Genomic DNA, 25,763 nt, shown 5'->3' with positions numbered 1-25,763 from the left:
CACTACAGCTGTACACCGGTCCAGTCCAGTAGTAGGTAGTAAGTAGTACAGTACCTAACCCTACATACCAAAATACCTACCTTCCCTACTTGAAGCTGTTTGCATGTCTTCCCGTCCCACTGCGAGATGTATGTAGGTGATTCATACAGGTAGGTAGTGGCCCGATTCAATTCAAATTTCGATTTGATTCCACACCCGTGGATGGTCAGCGGAGTACATACACATACACTACTACCTCCTAGGTAACTGTTCTAACTTCTAAAAAAGGTACTCCCAGTCACACAAGAAACAAGAAACACGTATCGAAGAAAAAGGCTCTGGGAGTCTGCCCGGGGTGGGGCTGTGTCGTCTTTTGTTTTGTTTTGTTTTGGGGGATTGTTGTGGGGAATTGGCCTGGTTGTCATCATTATCATCATCATCATCATCATCATGTAGGGTAAAAAGGAGAGGGTGAGCCGAGACTTGGGTCTGGTTGTTTGTTTTGTTTTGTTTTGTTTGTTTCATTCGTTCAAAAGGTTTTCCCTTTTGGAAATTATTTACATCACCACCGTATCGGCTTCGCCTCGCCTCGCCATTTTTTTTCTTCTTCTTCTCCTTCTTCTTTCCTCTGCTACATCTCTCTAGCTTACAGCGTGCGTAGGTACAACTACAGTAGCATACAGCGTACAATGGTCTTTCAAGCGTACTTAAATGGGGGGTATCATGAACAACAAAACAAGTGAAGGAGGACTTCCAAAATAGTCACCCATCATTTTTTCGCCAGTCCAAAAAAACAGAGAAAAAAAGTCTTCAGTAGACTTGTTGCCAACCAGCGCTCATTGGTCTTTGTAGTGTCTCAATTGGAGAGGGAAAAAAAAAAATCACAGAGTGTGGTTTTTCCCAAGCACGTCCCGATATACAAGACTTTGTCGTGCTAAATTATGTGGAGTTGGATGGGCCGTAGAGGTCGTGAGAAGAAAGAAATGTCGCCTCTCCCGGCGGTGACGGGACGTGAGCCTCATCACCTGTCGGAAAAAGAGACTCATGCCATGATCGGGTTGATCAGCCTCGTGGTTCTTCGTTCCGCCATGATGCTTCTCTGGTCCGTCGGATATATCCCTTGGATACCTGCCGCATGCGCTTGCACTCTCATGGCAGCCAATGCGTGACGCTCGCAATAGATCCGGTTGCTGATTTCAAAGTAGTCGTCGGTCAACGTCATGCGACACTGGGAGCACGTGAAGCATCGCGGGTGGTATTTCTTCTCGATAATGCCTTGCGTGGTGGAGCTCGTCGTTTCCAAGTACTGGCCTTCGATGCCGCGGTGGCACCCATGGCACAGGGAACCATTCTGTTCGTGATAGTGGTGCTCACAGTATGGCTGATTGTTGATGACATAGAAATCAGCGGTCAAGAATGGCGCCTGGCACGAGCGGCAGACAAAGCATGCTTTATGCCATCGGCCTGTGAGACGTCCATCTGCCGCCTTGACCGATTTACCCTCAATCATCAAGCCGCAACCTCGACATGTGGCTTTGTTTCCGTTTGTCGGCCGCCGCATATGATGTCTTTTAGGCTGAGGCTGCGCGGGCACAGGCGGCGCGGGCAGTGCGCTGGGCGACGGCGCACGTGCACTGCTCAGCGTAGGTGAACTGACGCTGGTCGATGAATGATATGCACTGTCTTTACCCGGTGAGTCATGCTGGTCAACCTTTGGCGGCTCTTTTGATAACGACAGGGCTGGTGGGTTCAGCGTCCTGTCCAGCCTCGAGCCATCCACAGGGGTCTTCTTCCTTTCCGGACTGGTATTTAGTGGCAACACCTCTGGTAGCGCTATCCAAGGCTCATTGGCGGCAATCGCTAGTCGCGGCAGCAGGGCAGGATCCATTGGCGATTCAAGCGCGAAGAGGTCCTCCCGGTCCTTCGCTGAGGTCATCGCACGAGCAGCCGCCGGGCGAGTGTTATATCGAGGTGGTGAGGCTTCTCTGGGAAGCTCTGCCCGCTCGCCTGGTTTCTGCTGATTCCGCACATTCAGTCCTGCTGGACGCAGTTTTTCTTCTTCCTCCAACCCATTCAGCAGGACAGACAACGCTTCCACGCTGCCCACGGGACTGGGTCGCGTGCTATATGTGGTGTCGCTGTAATTTGAAGATTGAGCAGTGGAGACGGTAGACCCCGACTCTGATGGTGTGTGCAGGCTTGATTGCTGCTGCCTGTGTTGCAATACTGGCTTCGGGACTGGTGGTGCATCCTGCATCCGATGGTCCACGCGCGCTCCATTGCGGCTCTGACTTCGCGGCGGAAGGGGCAATGCTGCGGAGGGGACGTTTGCCAATGAAGGTCTGCGTAGCAAACTGCGCAACCCTGGCTCACTTCGCTGCCTCGCCATCATGTGTGATTCCGACGTTGCCTGCGCACCGACTTCCGATGTGGTGCAAGTGCTGCCGTGAACAGCCGATCCCGACGCCGGAGCTTGTTCCAGTTCGGCGGGCTCGGCACTGAATTGTTCGAGGAATGCTGGTGAAAACAGATCCTCACTTGCGTTTCTAGTGGGTCGAGGGGGCGCGACTTTCTTCGGTATCCGGCTCACATCAGCTTGGCTTTTACCTGCTCCAGGGGTGGTAGGCCGATGGAGAGGTGAGTTCCGCGAAGCAGGTGAAGACTGCTTTCCTAGGAGTTCGGGGGCGCTCGGTCGTCTGCCAGTCGAGTATGCGGCCCCGTCTTTGGACTCTGCACTGTCTTGCCGTCTTGCTGTGAATGGGCCACTCTTTAATGTATTGAGCTTCTGTAGCACGCTCTCTCCTCCATTCTTCCTCGGACTTTTGGGTCCATAGATAAATGAATCATCAACTGTGAGTTTGGAATGGTCGCTGCGGCTTGCCGAACTGGTCTCTGCCCGAGACTGATCACGATCGCTCCCGGGCGTCCTCCTGCCCTGACTCGATGGCGGTCTCAAGGGTGTGCTGCTGCCCGACGCGGGGAACGGAGGAAACGCGCAGTCAAGATTTGCAGATAGCTCTGGACTGGGTGGTCTTCGATCGAATAGTCGCGGCATGGGGCTCGTCTGGCTGCGTTGGAAGCTTGGTCGTTCGCCGCTCGTTTCTGGAGTCAAGGGTGCGTCCAGCCTTCGTTGCTGTGGGCTCAGATATGACTGATTCGCAGCACTCGCGTTGATCTTTGGTAGTGCTATCCGAGAGGGCTTCTTGTTGAGCACCGGATCCCTCCTTTGTGTCTGAGCCTGCTCTTCATTTCGTTGCGGTAGAGCAGGAAGCGGCTGTTCACTCGCAGAATATTGCCGCGATGCGACTGCACTGGACAAGTTCGGTATTCGACTCTTGGGAGGAGGAGGAGGAGGCGCTTCGGCACTCTTTCCAGCGCAGACGTGGCCGCCCATGGCCGCTATTTCGATTTCGTCGTGACATGTCGAGCATTTGATAGTGGGCAGAAATGACACTGGTCGCACGCCCTCTCGTGCACTCGGGGTAGCCAGTGACATAACAGCAGGATTCCGACGTGATCGCGGTCGTTGGTGGGTAGGTAATGTAGGTATGCTGTTGTACGTTTGTGACTCGTGAGGTCCTATTGCGGCATTGCTCGATCGTTCGTACCGGCCACGTCGACGTCGCTGCTTGTGCTTGATGTATGCTCCTCGCACTGTGGTGTCCCGGACCCTGATGAGTTGTCCTGGTCGTAATGGCAGGCAATGTTTAAAATTACCTCACCATCGAGCTCTATCGTAGTCCTCCAGCAACAATCTCCTCGCTCTTCACTACGGACGTTGGACCCGTGTACAGGGAAGATGCAAAGTCAACAGCTCCAGTCGTAGTATAACAGTGATGCGATTGAGCTGTAGAGGGTCTGAAACATGTATGACAGTTGCCCGATCGTGGATGGGAAGCGAAAGCATCAGCCCAACTAGGTAGTAGGTAGTGTGGTGTATGTAGATGATGAACAACAGCACACATGAAGGCCGCTGTCAACGAGGTACTACGCCCGGACGCCGCAACCGAAGGAGCCGCGATAACGTTACCTCCTAGTCGCCAATGGAGCGAACTTCACTAGTACAGTAGGAGGTAGTAGTGCACTAGAGGTACGGGAGGAGTGCCTTGGTCGGCCTGTGGTCCCGAGCCATTGCGCTTAAAGAAATGAAGTTGATCCAAGCTTCAGCAAGGGGCGCACGTGAATGTGCATTCGAGGATTGTGCTGGTTCAACCCAAGACCGCAGGAGAATCCCTTTTTGACCTATGCGATCCGCCATAGAAGGTAGTGCGGGCGTAGGAGGTATATCTGATTGAACGAGAAGTTTTCTCGCGAGTGGAAGCAATTATCGCATGATGTGATATGGATGCGAAGGCGAGACTCCCATGTGTGTCAGCTTAGGTACTGTACCTGTAGTTCTCCCGCCCGTATAGAGAGTACCTGTGTGTGCCATGTGTGATGACTAGGAGGTATTGAGTATTGACATGATGATCTCCCTCTGTTCATCAACCAGGCGACCCTGTCCATGGCCCACAACGCCAGACGCGGTTGAACGACGGCGAGGACCGTCTCTTGTGCCCGCGCGACGCTCGTGCCAGAAGCGGACAGTGCTGATTGCTGATGAACTGCTGGATGAGTGTGCTCGCCCAGGGAAGCTAGTTCGAGCCAAGTCGCAATTGGATGCTACTGGTGGAGGGCCGAGTGAAGTAACTCAGTTTGGTGGTGTGGGAGATTTCGACATTCAGCCGTCGGTTCCATCGCGCCCACGCCAATAATTGCTTGCACCTTTGCCTGTACTCTGCAGTGCTCAGGGCCCAAAGCACTCCCGTGGCGCTTCCAGGGTGGCTCGGGGACCAATCATGGGCCTTGCGAGAACCCTTTTCTCTCTTCACGGACGAAATACGGACCAAGAGCACTCCAGGGAGTTCAGGCGAGACTGGCGAGTCGACGACCACACTCGGACACTGATACACTGTAATATAACAACACTTCGACCTGCTCACATCAGCTGGTCTTATCTCACTCATCAAGGCGGTGCCAGGATTGAAGTTCATAGCACTACGAGAAGGTCGAGACCTTATCTGGCTGCAACGGACGTCGTACTGTTTATAGAAAAGCAAGCCCTGGTGCTGTGTGACGAGTGACGAGACATCACACAAAGTCACAGCACCTAGGAGGGAGGAGGTCAGGTAGAAGGTACATACTGTACCTCCTAGTGTCAGCATACATGTGCCTCATCACTCGAGGAGTCGAGGACAATCGCAATATCCCCACAAAGGACCTCCTAGAGCCCTCAGCCTTGTAGCCGAGACCATGCTCACTCATCGATAGAACTGTTGTGGATGTGGCTGTCTGACCCGCGCTGAGGGGGCTGGCTGTTCTCTTCCCTTTCCACTTCCAGCAATGATCAGGTACCTCCTACATGTAACCTGCAGACCGTCTGAGAGGACACCGTTACCTTACACATCGGCTTTTTGCAAACGACGAAACGACGTGAGACGAACGACACATGCCGGTCTGGACATGAACAGGAGCACTCTTTTTTACTTTCTCCCAACAAATAAAACAGATGTCTCAAGTTTCAAGACGTGAAAGGGTACCATGTTCATGGGAGCGACCTCCATGTTGGTTGGAAACCCCTAGTTACAGATGGATGAAGTTACCAACAATGACAGCAACAACCACCACTACCTACCAGTCTACCTCCTACCACCACTCCCTCCACCACCCATCAAGTCAATCACCTTATACGGTCTATTAATATACAGCCTTGTTTCAAGACTCTCTTCAGTGTTCAAACCCTCGTGCATGAGTAAGTGACCATCCAATAATAATCCGAACGTTCCCGGCCTGTTGGAAACACAACAGTCGCAAAAAAGAAGGAAAAGTACCTCCCTACCTTACCGGTTCAAAACATCTCACTTGCAACGGCTGTTACCAGGCAAGCGGAACTGGGCTTCCCATCACAATGGTCCACCATGTCTTGGAGCTGGCCCAGCCCGGTACTACTACCAACTGGAAATTTCTCCTATACTGTGGGAAGGATGAAGAATGCAGGTCTCGCCACCTCCCCTTCTTTTCTTTTTGGTCTTCTCCCCCATCCTACGCTGCTGATCTTCTACACGCAAGCCAACGGTAGGTAGGTAATAACGTGTTTTTTTCCCTTTTAATTCCTTCTTGATGACGTGGCTTGAGACAATCTCCAGGTGGCTTTTCTTCTTCATCCAAATTTGCGTGTCGGCATGCAGACAAAAGTATTTGAATTATGCCCACAGTGCCGTTGCATTTCCTGTTTTTTTTAACTCTTCATCCCGAAATTGGTCGTGCGCTCCCTTTCAGGTATTCTTTCTCAGGTACACATACAAGGCGCGACGAGCTTCGCCGATTTCCACTTCCACTTCTAGGTACTTCCACTACTCCGTATACGTACCCTACCTTACCTTACCCTACATTACCTTACCCTACACTATTCCCCCTCTAGAGAGGTAGATACTATACAAGAAAGGAAGTCAGGTACCGTACGTCGCACAAATCAATATAGGCAAAGGCACATACCTACCTACCTAGGTACATACATGTACCTATTTGGGCTACAAAGAATGCTTAAGGTACCTAGGTACAGGTACCTCTATACCTACCTTACCTACCTACCTGTACCTTAGGTACCTTACCTACCACAAGTCAATAACCATGATACATGTACGAAGGAGGTGGACAGTAGCTCACGCAATATGCACCACCACCACCACCACCACCACCATTTTCAAATAGAAAGTGCGTGGGAGGAAACTATTGAAACTCTCCTCATCATCATTATAGCAGGTAATTAATAGTCTCGCGATTGAGCATCTTGCATATACACACATAAGGTAGACAGCCACACTCAAATTCTCCAAATGCAGTAGGTCGGTAGGAAGGTACCTACTATTGGCAGTAGTTAGGTAGGCACTATTGGAGCAGCAGCAGCAGAATTCGATGAGGTGGGCATGGAGGTATCTATCATTATCAAGGTCGTTAAGAGGCGAACGCTCAAACAAACCCCGCAAAATGAAAAAATGAAAAAGAAAAGATATATCCGATCAAGTCCGTTGCCATTCTCTTCGTTACTTCTTTGGAGTGAGCGAGTCATCATCGCCTTTGCGAGTTGAGAACCCGAGCAAGACCTCGCAATGCATCCATCTGATCCACAGCTTTGCTACCCTTTGCACGCTGCTTTTCCCGTTCTTCCAGAGCAGTCGCAGCTTCTGCTAGAGACTTTTCTGCTACGCGATCTGCTGTCTCCTTCGTCGTGCTGAGAGCGTGAACCCCATGCGCAAATTGATCAATTGCAAACTCCAGATCGTCAGATATCGTTCGTAGCCGGTCGTGTATGGTCGTTGGCGTGGTGACAGTGTCTTCCGGAACCGAGCTCAACTGTTCGAAGATCGTGCGTTGAGGAGTATCTAGGACTTCGGGATGAATGGGAGATACGTTGCCCGGTCCGGCAGTTTGCTGTTGATCCTGATCGGGCCCCAGAGCCACAGATGCTGCCGATTGTGTAAGTGCATCCCACTCCGCTTTTTCTGCTTTTAATCTAGACAGTCCTGTCAGCTTCTCCAAGGCCTACACGTCGAGTGACTCAGTGTCACATACCGTTCAAGCTCCCGTTCAAGTTCGTCTGCTTTTGCAGCATTGGCGATATTTCTGGGGTTGGCTTTCTTTCGTAGGGGAATTTGAGGTGGCACCGATTCGTCTCTCGAGAACCAATCGCTGAGTGTGCCATTGGTCAGAAGACTTTGCGAAAGTTCTTCTTGTATAACATGTGCTATACAGAGGTTAGTACGGCAATGCTTACTGTCCCTCGCATATACGCACCTGCTTGCTGCGCCTGGAATTCCAGCATTGCGGCCGGCGTGCTCTGAGTCGGGGGGTGCGGTTTTGCTGGTAGAAGCCTCGTTCCACACCATCCAAGCAGAGCTCGCATTCGGCGCGGCTCTGTAATGTCCGCAGAAATATGCTTGTAGAACTCCGTGGCAGGGACTTCGGCATGTGGGAGAGCTGTAACAGCAAGCTTCTTGTCAGCAAGAGTTTCCTGGGCTGTTGGATTTGCGGCAGCACTGGGTACAGTGTGGTCGTCCGAAGGACTATATGGCAAGCTGCTATTGCCAGACCAGGAGTCGTTGTCGAGACTGTACTGCTCTATTGCGGAGACCGACACCTCTGCACATGAAGGCATCAGGTGAGGCAACACAAACCACAGTCGAAGAAAATGGGAGAGACTTACCATGCCCTCTGCCCTCATCTATCACGCTGCTCGCACGTTTCCCTCGCATGCCAGTGCTACTGCGTCTGTTCCCTTCAGCGCTCGTCTTACGCATCTCTTTATTCCGCCGTTGAATGGGGGTATCGGCGAAGGGCAATGCAATCTGCATCACCTGCGTCTCACGTCGACCCTCATCTCCTTGAGATCGCTTCTTCGTAACTGAAATGGGCCGCCCTCGTCCAGGACTCGGCGACCTCTCTCCATTCTCGTGAGACTGCGCGTGGGCTGATTTGTGTGGTGTAGGCTGACTTGCAACAGCCTCTGCCGGCCTCTCATCTGAGATACGCTTACTGCGACGTGTGGGCTTCTCGATAACCTCGCGTTCTGGTGTCGTTGGCAGTCTTCTGCGAGTTTTCTTCTGTACAGTCTTCAACAATGGCGCCTCGGCTACAGGCTCTGGCCGTGCTTCTGCTTCTTTTTCGGGCTCTACGGCAGGTGCGCTTTCTGGCGCCGGTGCGTCCTCTAGATTGCTATGCAGCACAGCATCTCTGGTGGCCTTCTTCCGTTTGCTGCCCTTTCGAGCGAATTGAAAATCGTCTGCCTGATCTGTATATTCTGCTCATTCAACGTCAGCCCTGCCTCACCATATGGACCCGCAGATTCTCCCTACCCTGCCGTTTCTTCTTGCCCGCGGCTCTCTTGGGCTCGCCATCCTGCTGCTTCGTGGTCACCGTCGTGGTAGAACCGCCCTGGACCTTTGCTTTCTTCGCTGGTGGCTCACTTTCGCCATTGCCTTCGCCCGACAGTCGCGCGCTGCGTCTCTTTCCCGTCGCGCCTCCGTTCATTCCAATGTTTTCTAGCGGAAATCGGTTCAGGACAATGGACATGTCTCGATCTCAAGTTTGTTTTCTCGTGAGCGCGTCAGTGAGGAAGTCGCGTATGCGCGTAGGCTTATCGTCGCAGATCGCGTCGCGTCGCATTTATTCGAAGAACTCTGTGCGAAAAAGGGCACCCGCCGGCGCGTCGAGAGTGTCGCGAATGGACGTAAGGATGTTGTCGCGATGGTGGTCGGTTCGTGCTGGGTGCGCACTTGCGAAGGTCGTGTTTACATTGAGTCTAGGATGTTGTTCTCGGCTTCAGTGCGGCTCAAGTGGCAGGCCAATCAAGATTGAGATCTAGTTCTACCACAGCAGCACAGCTCGAGCTCCGATTTCGTCAACAGAATTTAGAAAGACCACCATTACACGAACACTATTGCAGAATGGGTCCACAGATTCTCCAACACCCACTGGCGAGAGCTGATGGCTCAACCGTCTTCTCCGACGACCTCTACACCGTCATCGCGGGCGTCAATGGCCCTGTTGACGTGCAGCGCCGAGATGAATTGCCAGACCAAGCGGCCATCGAAGTCAATTTGCGCCCTACGTCTGGAGTCGGCGGACCACGAGAACGATGGCTCGAGACCGTGATACAGTCGGTTTTGAAAAGCATCGTCCTCGTGCACATGCATCCGCGCACTCTCATTCAGGTGACGCTACAAATCACGAAAGAGCCGGCCACGAAATTTCGCAAGACCACGACTGACATTTCGACCTTGCCTGCGTTGCTCAATGCTGCCTTTATTGCGCTTGTGGACGGGGGCCTCCCAATGGCCACGACCATGAGCGCCGTATTGGCTGTCGTGGCCACGAACGGTGAGACGATCCTGTCGCCGAATGCGAATGCAATCCAGAACAGCAGCAGTGTGCATGCTCTGGCTTTCAACAAGAACGGAGAGCAGATTCTATCACAGTCTGCAGGGCGATTCGATTTTGATACATGGAAGCGAGTGGTGGATGCAGCCCAACAGGCATCTGCTGCAGCAGTTGCGCCGGCAGATGAAGACGCGGCAATGATGAACGGCGTCGCGCAGGGAGAGCCATGGCTACGACAGACGCTTCAAGACCAGGCTATAGCTGCCAGTGCATGGCGTGGGAATACGTGAGAGCAACGATATGGGAGTAAGACACCAAACACCAAAATGCAGATGAATTATGCCATGGTCTCGACCCCGAAGAACACATCGCGTCCATATTTGTGACGGAATGTGGTAGCGGTGGACGGGATGCGCCAGGCTGTGAATCCTTCGGGCTTCAAATTGCAGAACGAAGAGAAGATTGACGAAGAGACCGATATGGTTATTGGTATGGCCTCAGGGAGCAATGGAGGACGTAGACCTGCGCTCCAACAGACGCACGTGCTGGACATTGAGTGTGTAGAAGCTTGCGTACGAGCATCATCTTCTCGTTCAGGTAGGTCGGTCAAGGGTCGCTCCTTCCCAGAAAACAGGCAGGAAGGAGTCTGCTGGTCCTTCCACATCTGCTTTCGCTCGTCAGGAAAACATCGAATCATCGCAACATTCTGATCTTCGTCCTTCTTCTCCCTCGTGGGGAGCATTACACCTCCTTCTCGTATTCGTTGCACCGTTTCTATACCTTCATTTGATCAACATGGGCAAACACAAGAAGAGTGCAAATGCCTCCATACAAGCATACCTCACTCCGGTGACGTCCCCCGTCAAGTCTGAAGCGAGGGATGCGCCAGTGGGCGATGGGTTCACTGCCGAGGAGTTGCAAAATGCCTTGAAGCCGAAACCTGCAGACATCTGGCACCCAGGTGTGACTGAACAGTGTACATCTAGGTCGGCACACCTCATACTAATCATGCTAGAGTTTGAATACACCGACATGGAAATCAGCGACCTGATTGCTGGACCCAGGGCGGTGACTTTCATGGGGCGAGTGGCGAATATGTTCGACGTGGCCAATTCGCCGCGAACACCACGCTCCGCCAAAGGTTGCGTCAAGCTTTGTATCAGAGATGGCAGCGGTGCCATCACGGTTCGCCTGTGGTGGGCAGACCGTCTTCCCAGCATCAGACTGGGATCACTGGTCTCAATCTGGGCCAACCACAGTGACTGCCTTTCCTTTACATTTCGATCGGTGTACAATAAGCTGACAATAGATAGTCAGCAATGGCGAGCATGGAATGCTATCGAGCTCCAGTGCTCCCCTATTCGCGTCTCTGTTCCCTGAGCGCGATCGCAGCTGCCACATCATGGTGCATGAGAATAGTGACGATGGCAAGATGTATCGTACTCCGCTCGACTACCGAGATGGCCTCCCCATCAATCGCTTGATGACCATTCAGACCTTTATGGACGGAGGCTTCGACGTGGTGGATGCGAAGATTCTTGTTGTGGTCAAGAGCATTGGCGCGAAGAGGAAAGGCGTGTTTGGGACTATTTCCTTGTCTCGGGTCTGGCTTGCTGATTGCGGTGAGTAGTAACACGCAAAGACGAAAGTGTCACGGAGAACATCAACCTGCAAGTCCACGACGATACTGGCGAAGCTACTCTGGGTCTATGGGGCACAGCCGCGTCCTCCCCGACTGCAGGCCCAGTCCCCGACCTCAGTAACCCAGGAACGAAGGTTGCACGGGAAGCTTGGAAGCCAGGCGAGACGGTCCTACTCATTCAAGCTCCAGGCTGGAAGTTGAGGCGAACTGTATGCTCTGCGGTACCTGCACAGCATATCTCGAATTTGACTGATGTCCTTTTAGATGTACCTCAGCCTGACCTCGGCCACAATTATCGACGTCGATCCCTCCATCCCAGACGCCGACTGGCTCCGGCGCTGGGCTCTCCGGCTCAAAACGCGCGAAGCCATCAATCCTCCGTTCCCCAAGGACGTATTCGACGACGCGCAGCTCGTTCGTACCGGTCCGATTCGTTGCCTGTTTACCATTGCAGATTTAGACGAGTTCATCCGCTGCGCACCCGAGGAGACGTTTCAAGGATACCTCAGCTTATTGATCATGGAATTCGAACTAGTTGAATACTGGAAACGTCAAATGTTGCTCTCGGGAGAGTGTTGTAGCATCCCGGTATATGCCAATGCCCTGACAGCGATGTGTAAAGGCTGCGATGTGGAAGTCCCGCTGCGGATCAATCCTCGAATTGTGGGACAGGTTCTGGATGAGACTGCAGCAATAGGGTGTGGGAAGCTCTTGTTCAGCGACGAAGCGTGGTCCGAATTACTCGGTCGACGACCGGGAGATGTGCTGCAGCTGGGGTATAGGGAACTCAAGGAACTGTCTGACCGGATCCTATTCACCCGAGTATCTGTACTCTTTGGGTGGACCTCAGACGAGACTCAAGCCGGTGGACGGATTTGTGTAATGGGAATCGAGGGATGAGGCGAGTTTTGACTTGTGGGGATCTTTTACCTGAGGTGTGCACGGAATTGGGAGGTATTGATCTCTTTTTATCATTGATATCTCTTGTTCAAATATAGTCAATATAACAATTCTAGTACCTTGGTACTGTATACAATTCTTTTCCTTCGTTCTAAATCGATTTCTAGAGTTTAGAAAAGGTGTGTACATGTATGTGGTCAGTTCTAGATAGGATAGTCTTGACGAGAGATTACCTAAGAAGTAAAGAATGGTAGAAAAGAAAAGGAAAACAAAAAAAAAAAAACAATTTATGAAAGCTACATATACCTAACCTTCAAGCAGTAGATAGAGTAAGAGTCTCTCCTCAGAGTAAGAGTAAGAGTAAGAGTACCTAGAGTCAAGATTTGAGACTACATATACCATATACCTACCTACCTACCTACCTACCTACCTACCTACCTACCTTACCTAGATACATATACTGTAGTCAGATTAAGCCAACACCTTACCTTACCTTACCTTTCTCCGTTTAGGTAGAATACCTAGTACCTATCTTACCTATCTTGACCTTAAGAGATAGGGAGATATAGAGGGAGGTAGAGGTAGAGGTAGAGTGTTATATTCTTTTCGCTTTTTTGTACCGGGAGATTTACACGATGGAATTGAGACGATAAGATATAGTCATGTTATTTCATTTCATGGTCATGTTATCCATCTAGTTATCTATCTAGGTACCTATAGTAGGTATCTATCTACCTACATAGGTGATTCACCTGATGCTATGTGATGTGATGCCCATGTTAACAAAGCTGCGAGTAAGAAAATACTCCGCTTACAAGTGATGATGATGATGATGATGATGATGATGATGATGATGATGATGATGATGATGATGAACGAGACAGAGTGAGGGAGAGGGAGAAAAAGAGGGGCTAATCTGCAGCCGTCATTCTTCTTCGTCTTCTCGTCCTTCTTCTTGTGGCTGTTACTCGTTCCTGTGGTTGTTGTTGTCGTTGCAGCCACCAGGGCGCCATCTCCAGTTCTTCATCTTTAGTCGTCGATTTCAAAAAGCTGAATGGATATTTCGCTCCTTCGCTCCTTCCCTTCCGCGCCCACAACCCAAATTCAATGCACGCTTGCCAAATACAACAAAAGAGTAAAACCAGAAAACGACAGCAAAATGAAAACAGAAAGATGCTCATCATGGTCGACCATGTTCTTCTCCACTCCCAGTGATGATGATGCTGATGACGTGATGATCCCTCGCTATGCTGTTGAATATTGAACGCGACTTTTTTCGTTCCCAGAAAAAAGAGAAAAGAAAGACCAACTCATCTCACTCATCTCTCTTTCCATCTCTCTTTCACATATGCACGTGATTGTGTGAGATGGAAAAAGAGAAAGAGAGAGAAAGAGAAATCTACCCCGTAGTCTGCCTCGCCACTTCCGCCTGAACCATCTTATCCGCCAGGTCCGAAGGAGTAGTTGCAGCAACAGCAACAGCAGCAGCAGCAGCAGTAGCAGTAGAAGTAGTCGTCGAATGAGTCACATTGCGAGCACCTGCCACCAGATAACCTTCATCCCTCTCGAGTTCCAATGGTGTCACGGGACCAGGACTGCCCAGAGGTGCGAGGCGTGGACTCGTGGGTCGACCAGCAGAAGTGGCAGCGGCGGCAGTAGCAGTGGCAACGACAAAGAGTTGGTGTTGATTGAAATAGAGCTGCTTCTGGGCGTCGTTGTACATTCTCTGATATGCCCGCGGGGACATGGGTGGTTGAGGGGAGGAGGAGTGGGAGTTTCCATCGGGAGTCGATTGGACACTGCTGGTTGCAGAGGGGAAGCGACTGGGATGGAATCGCGGAAGTGAGAAAGATGGTAAGCGGAGAGAGCGGTTGTGACGGTGCTGTTGTTGTTGTTGTTGATGTGGTTGATGTGGTTGATGTGGTTGATGTGGTTGTGGTTGTGCATGTGGAGAAAGTTGGTGATTGCTGTTAGAGCGCGAGTGAGGTGGGCGTTGCGGAGGTTGCAGCAAGTCGAAATATTGGCCGGCAGCAGGTGAGGGCTTGTATGCTCCGGGAGAGAGGGGTGAGGTGGGCCGCATGGCAGGCGAAGTGCGTGGTGAAGGCATTCCTCCTACTCCTCCTGCTCCTCTACTGGCGGCGAGTCCAGCAGTCAGTGCCGAGTATGGCCTAGTGGTGGGCGAGGGAGAGAGTGTGCGTGATGATGCAGAGGGTGTTCTGCGGTGGTGAGGTCGGGCGAAGGTGGCTGTTGTGGTGGTGGCGGTGGTGGTGGTGGTTGTTGCGGCGGTCGGGAGAGTGAGGTGGAGCTTGGAAGCAGACATTTGATGATGGTACCTCTGATAGTCGTAATGGTGGTAATGGTGGAGGTGATCAACAAAGGGAAATGCAACAGCACAAAGACGGGAGGTGAGAGGGACGGGAGAGGGGAGCAATGAAAGCAATGAAAGCAAGGCAAGGTGCAGATGGATAGTCTCTTTTTTCGTTGGTAACCAGTAGAATTGGCGGGCGATAAGAAAGATTTGAAGAGGGAATTTCCATCAAAAATGGTGACTCGGTGAGGTGGTTCATGCGTTGGACCCTTGACCAGTGGCGTGTGTTTGAGAGGTGGAGTCTGCCTAGAGTAGGTACATGTGAGGATCAGACCCTTGTGATTCTTGTGAAGAAGTGAAGATGTCTGATATGGTAGATATACTAGATACATGTAGACACAATAACAACAACAACAACAACATAGAAAATGACGACTTTGTTAGTAATACAACAGGCTGTATTCGATTGGGAATGATAAATCCAACTAAGCCAGCCACCCACCACTACCTGTACCCACTACCAACCATCACACAAACAAACAAAATCCTTAAAAAAGAATGACGAAGTGTCGATCACCCGTACAAGTGACAGGACAGGCCGGCAGAGAGAAAAGACACCAGACACCAGACAGAGAGAAAGAAAAAAAGAGTCAGATGACAACCGCTTCACGAACCCGAATGAATAATGACGCTACGGAGATACCTTAAGTGAGGACGGGAGGGAGAGGGAGAGGGAGGGGAGAGGGAGATGGCAGGACAGTGGACCTCTAATTCTATACCCCGCAATTCATTCACTTCCACTCTTCCACTTTTCCACTAAGCATGTAGGCACCTGCACTTATTGTACACGTGCACGCGAGACGCGGCTCTGGCGGCAACAATCAAAAATAAGAATAATAATAGACAATTTTCTTTTCTGTTTTGCGGTAGTACTTCTGCTGCAGGGCACTAACTTCAATCAAATTCTCCTCCTATTCGGAGAATATCAGAAACATTATAGATGGATGGGAAGGATTCAGTACCCGCCGGTAGGAGTGGATTTTTTACTTCGTTCGGTCCGTTACAGACTTACAGATGTTTTACTGCTGACTGATACATACAGGTAATGTAGTTGCCTGATGAGATACGGGAGTATACGATCTCTACTCCCTTGTCCACTTTGTTTAGACTTTCTTGATATGTACGCACTATGCAGACAGACACAGGACAGGGCTTGTACTACTACCTTACAGTCAGGTAAGTACTGTAAGGTAAGCGAGAGATGTCCGTATCTCGTTGTTTTTTTCTTGGTTCTTTTCCTTTTCCGATACGGAAATACGGATCATGATCATCATCATCATCATAGTACATATATCTACTTCTGCTCTGATCGCAAGAAATACAACCCATTCTCTCGTTTTGCGAGGAAGGTCCTTGTACCTTAGCTGTACTTATGTCAATGGCCTTGCTCCTTATCCGATGACGTGCAAGTAACAAGAACGAAGAAACAAGAAGAACAGGGACAAGAACAAGAACAACAACCACATGCTGCATGTATGTATGTATGTATGCCCTACCTCAGCCCTATTTGCCCTACATGTCCTGTCCTGTACTCTCCTACAAAAGCAGGTAGATCTTGTTCTCCTCCTTACGGGGCATCTACATCGTAACCTACCTAACACCCAAGATCCATATCCCCTCCTTTTCTTCCAGATACATATAAAAGTATAAGGTAGGTACCTTAGGTATAGGTCTGTAGACGCCTAATAGAACCCTCTACGATCTCAACAATCCTGATCTAGATATCCCCAAACGTATACTTTAAGTACCTTACCTTCTAGTAGGAATCGTACGACGGGAAATCGGGAAATCGGAAACGAACCTCATCTGATCTTATCTGATGATGATGATGAGAATTTTATCCTTGAAACTGTAAGGAGAAGGAGAAGAAGAAGAAGAAACGAAGAAGAAGAAGATTAAAGGAAGAATTTGAAACGAAAGAAGAAGGCTGGAGCCTGAAGTTTACCTACCTACCTTACTAGGAGGTACCTACCTACCGCTTCCTTACCGCTTCCTTTTACCGCTAACTGACGTGATGTTTCTTTTTATCCTTTCAGGGTCTTCTTTACAGTGTTTACCTTATAGTTGTAGCGGTGAATATTTCGCTAAGTCCTTATAGGTGATTGGATTTTTCTGACTTGATTGGATTGAATTCGGTGTAGATCTCTCTTGATTGGACTTCAAGATGATTGGATATTGTTTGGTGTTTGGTGTTTGATGTTTGATGCTGCTGCTGAGATCACAAAAGCGGTGAGAAACAAAAAAAGAAAAAAAACAGAATGGATAAAAGGAAAGAAACTTACCGCCCTCACCTCTTGTCTGCACTCATATATACTTCACACTTGAGAAGAGAGATATGTCATCTATGTGAGATTTACCTCGGAAAGAATCATCATGTACTAGGTAAAATAGGTCAGGTCAGGTAGTCATCATGACAACAACACAAGAGGAACGACAAGATGGGGAAAAATGGACATGGACATGTACTGTATGAGACATCATTGCCTTTCGTACTGCTTCTTCTTCTTCATCATTCTTCATCATCTTCGTCATCACCACCCCCTAAGTACTAGGTAGTACTGCTTAAAGCGAGACATGCGTCCACGGCACGACCGACATTTCCCTCCTGTGCCCGGACCACGTCCTCAATTACCTCGTGATCGAGATTGGGAAACATGCTCTGGAGTGTTCTGAGGGAATGCATTAGTACAATCACTTGGCACTCATCAGAAGAGAAGAAGAAAAAGAAAAGAAAAGAAAAAGAAGAGACTCACTCCACCACCACCTTGTGCTCCCGCACTCGCACTGCCTGCGCTTGAGCGACATCTGCACTCGCTTGTCGTGCCGCCATGTCCTCCGCACTCTGCCGTTGCTGACTGCGCCGTCGTTCCGTCGACGATCGCGTCCCTCCATGATTCCGGCTGCTGCGCTCCACTCGACCCGCGGGGCTCAACCCTCTCGGTGTCGATCCCGGCTGAGGCGTGCTCGCAGACCTGTCGTCGCTGCTGCTGCCACCGCCACCGCCGCCATCGTCAGAAAAGATGCGACCGATACTGCTGAGGGGCTTTTGAATACTGCGCAACAGTCCCGTCATGGCATCCGGTTCGTCCGCATTTGGCGCAGGATTATTGCTGCTGCCGCTCGTCTTCTCCGACAAACGCTGACTGGCCTTCCTCCGAGGACTCGATGTCTCGACTTCCATGCTGTTTCGTGGTGTCACTTCCGGCTGGCTCAGCCCACTCTTCTCGCTAACATGGCTGATCATGAGTCCTGCCGTCCGCGATGCGCTCGTCTTGGCATCGTGCTCTTCCTGCCGATTCTTCTCCGCGATCGCGCTCACGGCTTGCTCGACATTCTGTTCAAATTCCTCATCCTGAATCGTCAAGTTGGTGCGATCCAGATTTTCAATAAACGTCACCACCCCCATCAGAGAAGACATGTAGTAACCTGCTTCGCCTCCGAGCTTGTCCTGGTTGCGAAACCGCCAGATGTATTGCACATTACTGACTAGATTCTCGGGACGCGCTCGCAGAACCGTATATATCAGCAGCGGCACAAACGCATCCGCCGACTGATCCTGCTTGGCGTTCTTCAAGAACCCAAAGATGACTTTGCAGCAGTTCAATACACATATAACCTTGTCTCGCGGCGCGCGGTACGAGTTGATCTTGAGCAGCTCCTTCTGTGCAAGTGTCAGAAATTTGTCACCCTTCGGCCCTAGGGACTTTACGTCCAGATGCTCCTCCCGAATCCACCCGTATATTTTAATCTTTTGCGCAATCACCTCGTCACGCTCCACGTCTTCCTGATGCTGACCACGCCTTCCGGGCCCATGCACATTCGCGTGATCCGCCTGTGCTCGCGTGCTTCTTGCACTCTTCCGTGGACTGGATGGAGGAGCGGGGATGGCGGGCGAGAAGGTAAAGGAGTAGAGTCGATTCATGACGAGTTTCTCCATTCCTTCGCGAGCATTGTCAAACTCGGCGTCTGACACGGTGCGCCACACTTCGCACTGTGCCATTTTCCGCGAGATGAACTCGAGAAAGTCCGAGATGATCTTGACCTGCTCGTGTACCATCCACTGCCGCTTCCCGAACTCACCCAGAAATGATCGCAGGTAACGGGCGACTGGATCTGCAGACTTGTTCCGTAACTGCTCTAAAAAGCGATGAAAGTCAAACGGCAGGGCAGCCTCTGGTTCGGGGGAGGGCGGTGGAGGTTGAAACAGTGTGCCAGCTCTCGCGCTGGTAATGGATGACGAGTCATCTGCAGTGCCTCCCTGGAGACTGGAAGCGATGGAGGTGCCTGTGCCCTGTGGCCGTATCGGCGTGGGAGCTGCAACACTGGGTGCTGTGGACTTAGGACTGAGTACGTATGACTGCTGCTGCTCCAGACTCGACGACCGGGGTGGTAAGACGAGCATCGGCTGCTGGCGCTCTAATCGTGGGGACATGATGGCCTGCGCTTCCATGCCCCCCATGCCGCTCTCAAACTGGTCCATGATGTTCAAAATCTCGGTTCCTGTCGCTTCGGTCGTTCCCGTCGGTGCTTCAGGCACTTCGACCTGGGCATCTTCAGAGGAAGGTGGGTGCTTCTCATCGTACTCCACCTCCTTGGCTACCTGTTTCTTGGCCAGACTGTCCTTACGGGGAGGCATCGGCGGCGGAGGCGTTTGGGGCAAGTGGTGTTTGTCCTTGGCACGAGTGTCGACATTGCCATCGCTATCGTCTTCGCCCAGAGACATCTCCGACGCTCTCCGCGCAAGATGCTCGCTCGCTTGCCTCTCAATCTCGGCTCTTGCGTGCACATCCTCGCCGTCTGATGTTTCCAATGCTTCAGGCAATTCGTTCCTCACTTCCGCCTCCACTTGCTTGGCAGCTTGCATCTCGCTCTCGGTCGTGCTCATCACGGCATCGTCTCCCTCTACACGAGCCTCTCCATCCTTCAAATTTGCTGCGCTCACCGGGTCCGTCTTGTGGTGATCCAAGAGGGTATGCGACTGCGGTGGCGTCGGCGATGCTAGCAGACCATCATGTTCGTCCTCATTTGTTGGCGCTGCTGCTTCACGGACGCCAGACATCGACGTGGGCTCGATGTGTCGATGGTGTGAATGGGTCGCAGCTGCAGCTCTGCATGCCGTGACGACTCGATCGATTGGTGCAGGATGTCTGTCAACGGGTGGGAAAAGAGTCGGAGGTACATGCAGGTTACGCACTCGTAGCTCTCCCCTGCTCGACATCCACCACGCGCACGTGCGTGTCGATGTCTGCCGGACCTCTGCCGAAGTTCTGCCTGAGGGAGGTTCTAGTCAATGGAGAGGACACGGACACCACACCATCACATGCATACGCATACCTACCTCTGTACCACACCACACATCAGACTACCTACACTACACTACACCTCACTACACCTCACCACTTCCATACCACAATAAACACCCTGCCACCGCCACCAACACCGCCACCACCACCACCATCACCGCCATCACCGCCATCATCAACCAGGCTGCCGACCGGTGCCTCCCGTCTGCGCCATGATTCTCGTGTGAACTAACGACATATATGCCCGGGAAGCGCACTTCTGCTTCACACCCTCGGAACAAGCCATGACTTCGGCCTTGCTCGCCCACGAGCTGAGCACTCTTTCGTCGGAAGCCAAACGGAAGAATACTGATCTTCGAAATGCGGCCAATGCGTCCCTACAGGAGCTCAAATCGCTTACGGTGACCTCCGAACAGCAGCTCGCAGCTGGTAAGCGAGTTCCCTCCCGATTACATGTTACTATGGCTGACTGACCAAGATCTCAGAAATCGCCCTGGCTTTGTGCATCCCTTTCTCATTGCTTGCAGTACGCATACCACCCGATTTGCGGCAAGTGGCATATCCTGCCTCCAACGTTTGATCGTCTCGGGAGGACTGCCGAGAGCTCGACTGCAAGATACGCTGCAAGCATTCAATACTTGTGCAGATCTTGGCCTCGACGTCCAGCTCAAGATTCTGCAAGCTCTACCTTCATTGATCCAAAATTATGTCACTGACCTGGAAGGCGACCTGCTGGCCATTGCCCTCCAGCTCTGTGCATCATTGCAGGCATCAAAGACTGCGACTGTGAGCGGTGTAGCCGCTGCAACATTACAGTCTTTGGTCACGACGGTGTTCGAGAAGGTGGTCACCGAGGATCAAGCTGCGGACGACGAGGCGCCCACCGTTGAAGTCCCCGGCGGTGACGAAGCGATACAGCTCAAACCTGCAGCCTTCGACGCCTACAGAGTCTTTCGCGATCTCGCACTAGCTGCTGATGAACGACCTACGAAGTTTGTGGGCTTCCAGCAGTGTCTCCCCAGTCTGGAGCTTCTCTGGTCATCCATACACTCCAATCCCGACCTGTTCGCCAGACACGATGAACTGCTCTCCATTATTGGCGCCAACGTGTGGCCCATGATCATCCGAGCGCTGTCGGAGAGGCTCTCGTTCTCGGTCACGGTACGCTCTGTTCGTCTTCTGAGCTTGCTGTTGGACAGACATCTCTCCCGATTCTCAGAAGACTGCGAGGTGGCGTTGAACTTGTGCACGCAAGCGCTGGAGTATGACTACGCCACCTCTTGGAAACGAGCATTAGTTCTGGAAGTACTGCGAGATTTCTTCTCCAATGGGGGCTTGGTGGTCGAAGCCTACATGGCATTTGATATGCAAGAGGGTGGGAAGCCAGTGGTGCAAGACATGCTATCCGCATTTGTACGTTTATCGACCGAGAAGCCTGCGGCGATTGGTTTGGGGCAACAGTCGTCTGTACCGACGGGTCCGACGTCCCCGGGACAAAGTGCAACTGATCATGCCGCTCTCGAAGCTGCAGGAGGCATGGCTGGCGTCATCTCGTTCGGAGCTTCGTTCGGAGTGGCAGAAGCCAGCATTGCCGGTGTGAGCGCGCAATGGAGTCTGCCTCGCACACTCGTTCTCGAACAACTTGACAAACATGACCCACCCACCCTTGCCGAAACTTATCCATACGCCCTGATATTGGAATGCTTGAGTGGTCTGTCAGATAGTCTTGCTAAAATAGTCCTGCCGTTGACAGTGCAACACGAGAAGCGCCGACCCAAATCATCCAGCACTTCCACCGAATCCAGTGGCGTGGCGCAGGGCAGAAAGCGTTCGACGTCGTTCCGCACTCGAGCCGTACCTATGAATCCACTAGACGCCAAAGATGCACCTTTTGCTGGACGGGTCTCGGCCGTGGCGAGCATCGTGGACAACTCGTGGCCTGCCGTTCTCGCAACAGCATCCACTTTCCTCAATGCTGCACTCGATGACACATATTTTCGCAACCTGATCAAGGCATACCAGCGATTTGTGCAAGTCGCAGGTGTCCTTCGCCTCAGCACACCACGAGACGCACTCATGACCACACTGGCCAAAGCTGCTATTCCTCCGCACGTGTTAAACGCAGCTATCATGGAGCCCGTGAAATCGCCAGTTGCGGAGAGCCCGAGGATCTTCTCGAACCCGAAAAATGCGTCGATTGTAGAAACTCTCGTGTCTCCATCCTCGTCTCTGCCAATGGACGCCAGCCGACGAAGTTCCATGGAGAATGTGAAGCCTATGCTCACCGTGCGCAATCTGCTCTGCCTACGAGCCCTTCTGAACATTGCAATAGCCCTGGGACCGACCTTGCAGGGCGCGTTTGCAGTGATCGTGAGTGCGCTGAAGCAGGCGGACATGGTATTGAGTACCACGACGCCGCAACAGCTGACTCGCCAGAGTTCGTTTTCCGCTCACGGAAGTACCGACAATGCCACCATCGTACAAGCATTCTCTGCTGAAGTGGCCAATGTCGAGAAAGCCGCGTCGAACCTGCTGGAAAGCACATCGGACTACCCGAATGAAGCCTTCATCCATGTGCTCGCCACGTTCTGCAAATTGTTGCACAGCAGCGGCGAGGGATTCTCATCGCCCGCGTCACCGACTCCGGATCAGCAACCTGCTCCAGCCAGGAGACCTCTGTCGAATCGACGCACTTTCTCGGGGCTCCCCGGTATCAGTGCTGTCGTAGAAATGCGGTCGCGCGACTACCATTTTGTGCTTCCCAAGCTGGGAAAGCTGGCCGAGCTGAACGTCTCCCGCTTCACCAGCGACAGCCCCAGCGAGAGCGGCTGGAATCTCCTGGCCGAAGAATTGGCGACTGTTGCGAAGAACAACGACGTACCCAGAGACGCACGTCGTAGTGCGACTCATGTGCTTGTGAAACTGGCGGAGGCTACGATTGCCGAGGTCGTGAGAGAGGAGCCCGAGGATCGAGTGGATGTACAGCGGCGAGGGCTTTCGATGCTGCTCCGAATCATTGACGAAATCTACCTCGAAGACGGCGACCTGAGCCAGACAGACCTGGAAGTACAAAGCTTTGTCTTTGAGTCACTCCACGCGATTCTGGAGCGGCACGGCGAGTTGCTCGTGGCCGGCTGGAACTTGGTCTTGGCCATCATCAGCAGTGCGTTCGAGCACGATGGCGTACAATCTCGAGCCACCGAAAACGACGAAGTCACGATCGACTGGATGCACATCTCTTTCGAGCTCGTCACGCCTCAAATCGGCCGGACCGCTTTTGATGCCACGCAACTGCTGTGCTCTGACTTTTTGGATCTGCTGCCGATCGATACTGTGACATCCCTCATCGAGCTCTTACATCGCTTCATGTGTCAATTTGCTGACCTGAATGCGTCTCTGACTGCTGTCACCATGACTCTCGCTGTGTCCGATCATCTGTTTGCCAAGTCCACCGCGGCCGAATTGGATGCCTTCGTTCATACCGCCACCGATTTCGACGATCTTGAAGACGAAATGAAGCCCATGCTTCGCACCTGTCGTCCTGCCCAATGGCTCATGCTCCTGATTCGGCTGCGAGATGTTGCTGTTCAGCCACAACATGAAATTCGCAATGCCACTTTTCAAACCATGTGTGGCGTTCTGAAGAGCCATGGCGACGAATTGTCTCCGAGCGCATGGGATCTCCTGTTGAGGAGCACGCTCTTGCATGTCTCGAGAGCAGACTCGTATTCTTATGTGGAGTTAGCTGATCGTCGTGAAGCAGAAGGATCGAGCCCTGCACCAGATATCGCCATGTCCAGGACCATCATATCTGGAACTTCCGGAGTCATCGCGCAACACCTTCGTCTAATTGAGCAAGTGAAGAAACTTCCCAGCCTCTGGGAGGTATTCCTGAGCATGCTGGAACGCTATCTCGACGTAGAAGATTATATTCTCAATGCCACGGTATACTCCTCGTTGGCTCAGGTGCTCTCGGGAATCCTGCCATCGGCAACATTGTGGAAGTCCCCCATCTACAGGACCATTTCCCTCTGGCTTAAGCGCGTACCTCAGTTTGAAGATGGTCCGCATGTAGCGAAGATCAAGAGCAATCAGGATGCCTTTATCGCCTATGCCGAAGCTGGCACAGAGCTGTACAGGCTCACATTCGATAGCCTGAGCATATCACAAGCTCGAATTCTGATTGACAACATGTTTCACATTGTCAAGAACTCCGATGGCCCTCTGTATGGCGGCGACACGAACACGATGAGCCCCTTGCAGTCGAAGGTATTCGCACTGCTCAAGAGCATGAAACTGGAGTCACCAAGCCTACCTGCCTGCTTGATCACAGTTGCAGCAAAATTCACGACATTGCACCACCACACAGCAGGCTCTCGAGCATCGGGAAAGCAAGGACCTACCTTTATTGCGCTGTCTCATGAGGCTATCGCGTGGCTGGAGCAATTGATCATGCCCATGTTCAGCGATCCAGAGGTCTTCGAGTCTAACGCCCTCACTCTGACCCTTCAAGCGTTGCGACAGATTGCAGAAGCGAAGTACAGCGTCAAGGCTGAGCAAAAAGGAGTTCCTCTATGGCAGAGAGCGACCACGGCCGCACTCACCATTGCAGCACCTGCACTCCAAAGGGTGGATGAGGTTGACGATACAATACGAAGTCAAGTCTTGCACCTGATCGGCATCATCAACGCCATCATAAGTAGCGATAGCCTCCCGCATATGCAAGACGCCCAAAAGATTTACGACGATCAGCTTTTTGACATTAACAGCTTTCAAAAGATGCGAGATGTGCTCGTACCGCGACTCGGCAACCCGCTCTTTCCAGACGATTTCCGATTGTCATATGTCTACCAGCTATACCGAGCGTCCATCATCCACCCACCCGAGGATTGCGATTCCCTAGAGGCTGGCCAGCCACCACTGAAAGATATTTCGAAAATTCGTCGAGGTCGGGTCAAAAAGGTTGCTTACTCGCAGCGGGAAGACATGGCTTATGTCTGCTGGAAAGAACTACAAGCTCTGGCTTCTCCACAGCACAAGACTTCTGATGAAGATGCTCCTCCTGACATGCTCGCACAAGTCGCCACTCCATTCCTGATCCGTCGTCTGGCGATGCCCATTCGAGCGTACATTGCAGATCAACCCTTGAGAGGCAAGCGTCCACAGCCGTTGTCGGAACTGGAAGAGTTATTGTTCAGCTTCGAATGTATCCAGACGTTGAAGCTCCCTCCTCACGCGCTTGCAGCCGAGTTGAAGGAGGGTGGTATCCAACGAAGCTTTGCGCAACCGCATTTGCACTTTTTGTATCCCTTGCTGGTGCAAGCGGTGAGTACGGCCTCGGATAAATGGTCTGGCGCGGATGAAGTCCTGGTTCCTTTGCACTCTCTGTTGGAAAGCATCGGTTTTGGTGAGCTTTGAATAGATAGCAGGAAAAGAGAAAAAAGAGACTGAAATTCCAATCTCATCCCTCTTCTCTCTCTCTCTCTCTCTCTCTCTCTCTCTCTCTCTCTCTCTCTCTCTCTCAATCTTTATACTCCCACGTCACACATTCCCCATCATGTATCAAAACCGTATATCCCTCCCCATCAAACCCCGCCGCACTCATCGCCATCCACTGATGATGATTCTCACCATTTGTCCCACCACCACCACCACC

At 51.9% G+C, this 25,763-nt stretch overlaps 7 protein-coding genes across 7 annotated transcripts; 3 read left to right on the top strand and 4 right to left on the bottom strand.

The window, feature by feature from the left end:
- Nucleotides 1-498: 498 nt before the first annotated feature.
- SEPMUDRAFT_146893 (uncharacterized protein) lies at nucleotides 499-3,582 on the bottom strand. The gene is made up of 2 exons (XM_016903942.1): nucleotides 2,883-3,582; nucleotides 499-2,798 (listed from the first exon to the last, which is right to left on the bottom strand). Exons 1-2 carry the CDS (start codon nucleotides 3,473-3,475, stop codon nucleotides 1,022-1,024), a joined length of 2,370 nt encoding a protein of 789 aa, XP_016766135.1. The 5' UTR covers nucleotides 3,476-3,582; the 3' UTR covers nucleotides 499-1,021.
- A 3,451-nt stretch (nucleotides 3,583-7,033) lies between these two features.
- Nucleotides 7,034-9,275, bottom strand: SEPMUDRAFT_146892 (Mis12_component-domain-containing protein). The gene is made up of 5 exons (XM_016903941.1): nucleotides 8,871-9,275; nucleotides 8,222-8,815; nucleotides 7,813-7,995; nucleotides 7,591-7,762; nucleotides 7,034-7,531 (listed from the first exon to the last, which is right to left on the bottom strand). Exons 1-5 carry the CDS (start codon nucleotides 9,085-9,087, stop codon nucleotides 7,087-7,089), a joined length of 1,611 nt encoding a protein of 536 aa, XP_016766134.1. The 5' UTR covers nucleotides 9,088-9,275; the 3' UTR covers nucleotides 7,034-7,086.
- A 186-nt stretch (nucleotides 9,276-9,461) lies between these two features.
- On the top strand, nucleotides 9,462-10,052 carry SEPMUDRAFT_15620 (uncharacterized protein; the record flags this gene model as incomplete). Its single annotated transcript, XM_016907662.1, has 1 exon — nucleotides 9,462-10,052. A coding segment is annotated over one exon (591 nt), but the record flags the coding sequence as incomplete, so codon positions are not given.
- A 637-nt stretch (nucleotides 10,053-10,689) lies between these two features.
- SEPMUDRAFT_138646 (uncharacterized protein) lies at nucleotides 10,690-12,436 on the top strand (the record flags this gene model as incomplete). The annotated part of the gene is made up of 5 exons (XM_016902884.1): nucleotides 10,690-10,855; nucleotides 10,910-11,152; nucleotides 11,208-11,468; nucleotides 11,525-11,745; nucleotides 11,801-12,436. 5 exons carry the CDS (start codon nucleotides 10,690-10,692, stop codon nucleotides 12,434-12,436), a joined length of 1,527 nt encoding a protein of 508 aa, XP_016766132.1.
- Nucleotides 12,437-13,835: 1,399 nt separating this feature from the next.
- On the bottom strand, nucleotides 13,836-14,543 carry SEPMUDRAFT_32452 (uncharacterized protein; the record flags this gene model as incomplete). The annotated part of the gene is made up of 1 exon (XM_016908494.1): nucleotides 13,836-14,543. The coding sequence occupies one exon, from the start codon at nucleotides 14,541-14,543 to the stop codon at nucleotides 13,836-13,838; it is 708 nt and encodes a 235-aa protein (XP_016766131.1).
- A 2,401-nt stretch (nucleotides 14,544-16,944) lies between these two features.
- Nucleotides 16,945-19,960, bottom strand: SEPMUDRAFT_146890 (uncharacterized protein). The gene is made up of 2 exons (XM_016903940.1): nucleotides 17,558-19,960; nucleotides 16,945-17,473 (listed from the first exon to the last, which is right to left on the bottom strand). Exons 1-2 carry the CDS (start codon nucleotides 19,861-19,863, stop codon nucleotides 17,353-17,355), a joined length of 2,427 nt encoding a protein of 808 aa, XP_016766130.1. The 5' UTR covers nucleotides 19,864-19,960; the 3' UTR covers nucleotides 16,945-17,352.
- A 288-nt stretch (nucleotides 19,961-20,248) lies between these two features.
- On the top strand, nucleotides 20,249-25,537 carry SEPMUDRAFT_78889 (uncharacterized protein). The gene is made up of 2 exons (XM_016910206.1): nucleotides 20,249-20,536; nucleotides 20,586-25,537. The coding sequence occupies exons 1-2, from the start codon at nucleotides 20,392-20,394 to the stop codon at nucleotides 25,523-25,525; spliced, it is 5,085 nt and encodes a 1,694-aa protein (XP_016766129.1). The 5' UTR covers nucleotides 20,249-20,391; the 3' UTR covers nucleotides 25,526-25,537.
- Nucleotides 25,538-25,763: the final 226 nt, after the last annotated feature.

The sequence above is a fragment of the Sphaerulina musiva genome, assembly GCF_000320565.1.
Source record: "Sphaerulina musiva SO2202 unplaced genomic scaffold SEPMUscaffold_1, whole genome shotgun sequence".
Taxonomy (NCBI): Eukaryota; Fungi; Ascomycota; class Dothideomycetes; order Mycosphaerellales; family Mycosphaerellaceae; genus Sphaerulina; species Sphaerulina musiva.
The sequence above is the reverse complement of the archived record's forward strand: the minus strand, read 5'-3'. Positions and strand labels throughout refer to the sequence as shown.

Bases quoted from the DNA above. Each gene is read 5' to 3' on its own strand.
- SEPMUDRAFT_146893 (XM_016903942.1), bottom strand. From the start codon at position 3,475: ATGTCACTGGCTACCCCGAGTGCACGAGAGGGCGTGCGACCAGTGTCA. The intron at 2,799-2,882 runs GTCTCGGGCAGA...TGGACCCAAAAG, and splicing joins CCCGGGAGCGATCGTGATCA to TCCGAGGAAGAATGGAGGAG.
- SEPMUDRAFT_146892 (XM_016903941.1), bottom strand. From the start codon at position 9,087: ATGTCCATTGTCCTGAACCGATTTCCGCTAGAAAACATTGGAATGAAC. The intron at 8,816-8,870 runs GTAGGGAGAATC...TTGAATGAGCAG, and splicing joins GGGCAAGAAGAAACGGCAGG to AATATACAGATCAGGCAGAC. The intron at 7,532-7,590 runs GTATGTGACACT...AGGACTGTCTAG, and splicing joins CTTGAACGGGAGCTTGAACG to ATTAAAAGCAGAAAAAGCGG.
- SEPMUDRAFT_146890 (XM_016903940.1), bottom strand. From the start codon at position 19,863: ATGTCTGGCGTCCGTGAAGCAGCAGCGCCAACAAATGAGGACGAACAT. The intron at 17,474-17,557 runs GTGAGTCTCTTC...GCATTCCCTCAG, and splicing joins GAGCACAAGGTGGTGGTGGA to AACACTCCAGAGCATGTTTC.
- SEPMUDRAFT_78889 (XM_016910206.1), top strand. From the start codon at position 20,392: ATGACTTCGGCCTTGCTCGCCCACGAGCTGAGCACTCTTTCGTCGGAA. The intron at 20,537-20,585 runs GTAAGCGAGTTC...TGACTGACCAAG, and splicing joins CGAACAGCAGCTCGCAGCTG to ATCTCAGAAATCGCCCTGGC.